Below are 3985 nucleotides of genomic sequence, written 5' to 3' on the forward strand. Positions count from 1 at the left end.
CGCCCCTCACGCCTTTTGCGATGCACCGGCCACCGCCCAGCAAGCTCGTGCACCACCATCCCGCCCCTTGTCGCCATGGACATGCCCGTCGCCTTGACCTGTGGCCTTCGCCATGGCCGCGCGCGAGAAGGGCCGAGCACCGGATGCCTTCGACCAGAAGCGATGCGACCAACAACAAGGTACAGGAGGGGGGAGGGGGGACGCTGCTGCAACCACCATTACTGTATTCGACCATTGCCGGTGCTGGGGCCGAGCCACGGGAGATGCCATGGCTGCCTCCTGCCATGGATAGAACCGTGCGTATGCAAGTGTTGCAACCGTCATATAAAACAACTTCAATAGTTGTTGAAAAAAAGCTGCAACTGTAGATAGAAAAAGCTTCAATCGGCATTGCCCAACAAGGAAAAGCTGCAACCATTTGACACAAAAGCTTCAATTGTAGATAGACAATGCTTCAACCACGGCACCACGCAAGTGGAAAAGAATTGCAACCATTTTGACAGAAAAGCTTCAACCACGATACGAGTGTTGCAACCATCGACAAAAAAGCTTCAAGCGTATATAGAAAAGGCTATCAGGGGAAGCTTCAACCAGCCACTATCAAAGTGAAAAGGCTGCAATCCTTACGAAAAAAGCTTCAACCCTAGGTGAAAAAAGTTTCAATCGGCACGGCGGAAAGCTTCAATCCGCGAAAAAATCTTCAACCAATGAGAGAAAAAGCTTCAACCTGACTCGCCAATGGCGGCGAGCGGCGATGTTGAGAAGCTGCGTCGGCGACATAACAGTGCAGTGACGACAGCGGATGCTAGGTGCTGCAATGATAGAGGGTGTCGGCGTGCTTCAAGGCGGCGTCGTTCTTTTTGCTACGAGGGGCGACGACTTCTTGCCGGACCGAGGGACGAGTACGGATGCTGCAACGGAGACCTGCGGCGACGGGGACGGAGTACGCATCCAGCAGTGTGGGACTGTGGGGGGAGGAGGTCCAGTTGAGGGGGTGGTGGCCAGCGACAGGGACAGTCGGCATGCGCGAAAGAAGAAGACGAAGAAGTCAACGAGGGGGGAGGGGGGGGAGGGGAGGGGGGCAGATCAGACGACTGGGGCTGGGTACATCGGGCAGCTGGGGCGGGACCGGCCGAACAGCTGGGTCGGCGTGCCGGTGCCTAGCATCGCCCTTTTTGTAATGCCAAATGCTTGTTGACTAGCTGCCATCTTTTGCCCTATAGCTTTCCTGCTACTGCGGCCATTGCTAATTAAAATGTTTAATCAAACAGCGATTGTAAACTGCATAAAGGGTTCCGGCACATAAGCAAATTTTGTTCAAATTAAAGTATTGCATGAAACTAAAATATGAGAAACATTTTAACTATTGCACTCTTCCATATTGTGCAAGAATAAATATAAACATGTGCAACTTTAATAATAATTATGATTTAAGTAAATAATATTAGAATAATTCTGTTCTTAACATCAATTAAGTAGTTCACCCGATTGCAATATCAAAACGACTACGGGACAAGACTCAATAGAGCAAGAAAATAATAAAATGGAGGTAGAAACATTAGCACAAGCGAGAAAAAGAAAAGATTGTTTTTTGTCAGTCACTTTATCCTTATCAGTAAACAAAGACATATTGTATGTGCATATGTACGAACGTCTGCGTCTGCTTTATATATGTTAAATAAGAAGTAAAAAAAGACATATACTAAGGAAATCATAAACTAAAAAATATATATAAAGTTTTCTAAGAAAGAATGAATTAGTGGTATTGCTATTACCCATAATTAAATAAGAAAGAAAATGAAAAATGAACTAAAAAATGATGACAGAAACGTGCACACAATTTGTACAGGAATTATAATTTGTTTTATAATATGCAAGAATATACATATAACAGTGCAACAAATTTTGAAAGTTTACTAAGAAATTAGAATGAGTTAGTGGATGGTATTACCCTTAAAAAAATAAAGAAGTTGAAAATATATATAACAAATGATGAAAAAAAAACATGCACACAATTTGCACTTATTTATAATATGCAATAATAAGAGTCAAAATAGTGCAATTTTCTCAATCTAGTATAATTTACACATGTATTGTAGAGTATTTATGTGTATACTCGCAAAACACACATCATCAGCATATACACATAAAAAAAGAAAAAAAACTCATAAAAGAGTTAAAACAGAAGCAAACACACATGAAAATGAAAAAAAAGGACTGAACATTCAGAGGCCTGTCCAATGGGAAAACCTAATAACATATATAAAAGAAAAACAAAAAAATTATTCTAAGGTAGAATGAATTAAGGGCATTGGTATTACACTAAAGAAGAAAGAAAAATAAAGGAAATGATGATAAAAACTTAGACACATATTACATAGAACTTGTATTGTTCTACAATGTATAAGAACAAACATATAGTATGAATACGTTTAGATAATGGTATAATCTGTATTCAACTAACAAAGCACCAATGCTGGTGATTAAGCATCTCTCAAATGTTGAAGATGAATTGCGCATATCATGTAGAGTCGCTCTCACATCTTTCAAATGCATGACATGCACACACATGAACTCACGCGCCAAGTACAGAAAGGCATGCAGTTGCATACACACAATGGAAAGATACTCCCTCTGTAAAGATATGTAAGAGCATTTAGATCACTAAACTAGTGATTTGAACGCTCTTATATTTCTGTATGAAGGGAGTACATGTTTTTTTTACGGAAAAGTAATCATCCATGCAGGGTCATACACACCCGGGCAACCTCCTACAAGCCCACAAATGAAAACTCTCCCCCACGCATAGAGAAAACGCTGAAAAAGACATGGGCCATGGAATCAATCGATCGATGAATTGTACAGAAGGCAAAACTACGTAATTAACGTATGGCTACAAAAATTGACTGACGGACACAAAAATTCAGGTGCCCGACTAATAACAAAACCGTTGCACACTTTACTTTCTGGAGAACAAATCACAGCTAGAACAAGTACATATACAGTTCTTTAAGGCAAAAAGTCAGAGAAATTTCTTATATTTTTGACTGTTAATTAGGAGAAGTGTGGGTCTGGCAGCTGCTATTTCAAGTACAAACACATGTAAATAAATGCCTTTTTCCAAGCATAAGTTCTCTCTCTCATGTGTTCTCACATAGAACAGAAGCTTGCATGACCTACTTCAATTCAAAAGGTACACGCAGAGCCAAACAATAGCTACCAGTAGATTTGTGCTAGCACCAGGCATTCCGGTTGTACAAATGAACATTACATAACTATACTAGGCTTGCTGATCCCCTTCTTTCGTGCCTACAACTTTCCGTGTTTCTCCGGTCCAAATTTTATGCACAGGGGAGGAAATCTTGCAAAACTCTTTGACCAATCCAAATAAACAAGAGATCATACCATAACCTAAAACACCCCATTTCATTCATAACATCATATGTAGCTTAAAATTGCAGAACTGAAACAAAACAGAACATACATCTGAATTCTTAGATGGTGTTACTGTTGGGTGAAGAAAGATTAGAGTAAGGTGGAAGCATTACCATAGGCGTGTGCTCAGGGGTGAGCGGCACAGCCTCAGAGCCGCGGTAGATCACGGCCCTAGAAGCGCCGCGGTTGGCGAGCACGAAGTAGTCCTCTAGAACCAGCACGGCGAGGGCCCCGGAGGCGACGCGCGCAGGAGCATCGATGCCACCACGGCCACCAGCGACCACCTCGTTGTCCACCACGCGGAAAGCTTCCTCAATGATCACCCTCCACCAGCCCACGATGTCGCCCCGAGCCCGCGGGGAGTCGGCGCGCAGGTCCCGCTCTATCTCCTTGGCGATGGCGACGTGCAGCCGCTCTTCCATGTGCTCCACGAACTTGGCGCCCAAGATCCCGTCGAAGACCCCGAAAAAATCGAGTCCCAACGGCGGGGACAGCACCGTGAACGACTTCACGGCGGCGATGGCGTCCTTCAGGAACGGGAGCCGGTCGT

General features: G+C 43.4%; 1 protein-coding gene across 1 annotated transcript in view; it reads right to left on the reverse strand.

Moving 5' to 3' along the window:
• The window catches only part of LOC119281103 (protein phosphatase 2C 77-like), a 5702-nt gene extending 2036 nt beyond the window's left edge, over positions 1-3666 (reverse strand). The window contains exon 1 of the mRNA XM_037561734.1: positions 3549-3666. Within this exon, the coding sequence (XP_037417631.1) occupies positions 3549-3551 (3 nt within the window). The 5' untranslated portion in view covers positions 3552-3666. The remainder of the gene's footprint in view (positions 1-3548) is intronic.
• Between the last annotated feature and the right edge of the window lie 319 nt (positions 3667-3985).

This window comes from Triticum dicoccoides, chromosome 3B, assembly GCF_002162155.2.
Source record: "Triticum dicoccoides isolate Atlit2015 ecotype Zavitan chromosome 3B, WEW_v2.0, whole genome shotgun sequence".
Lineage (NCBI taxonomy): Eukaryota > Viridiplantae > Streptophyta > Magnoliopsida > Poales > Poaceae > Triticum > Triticum dicoccoides.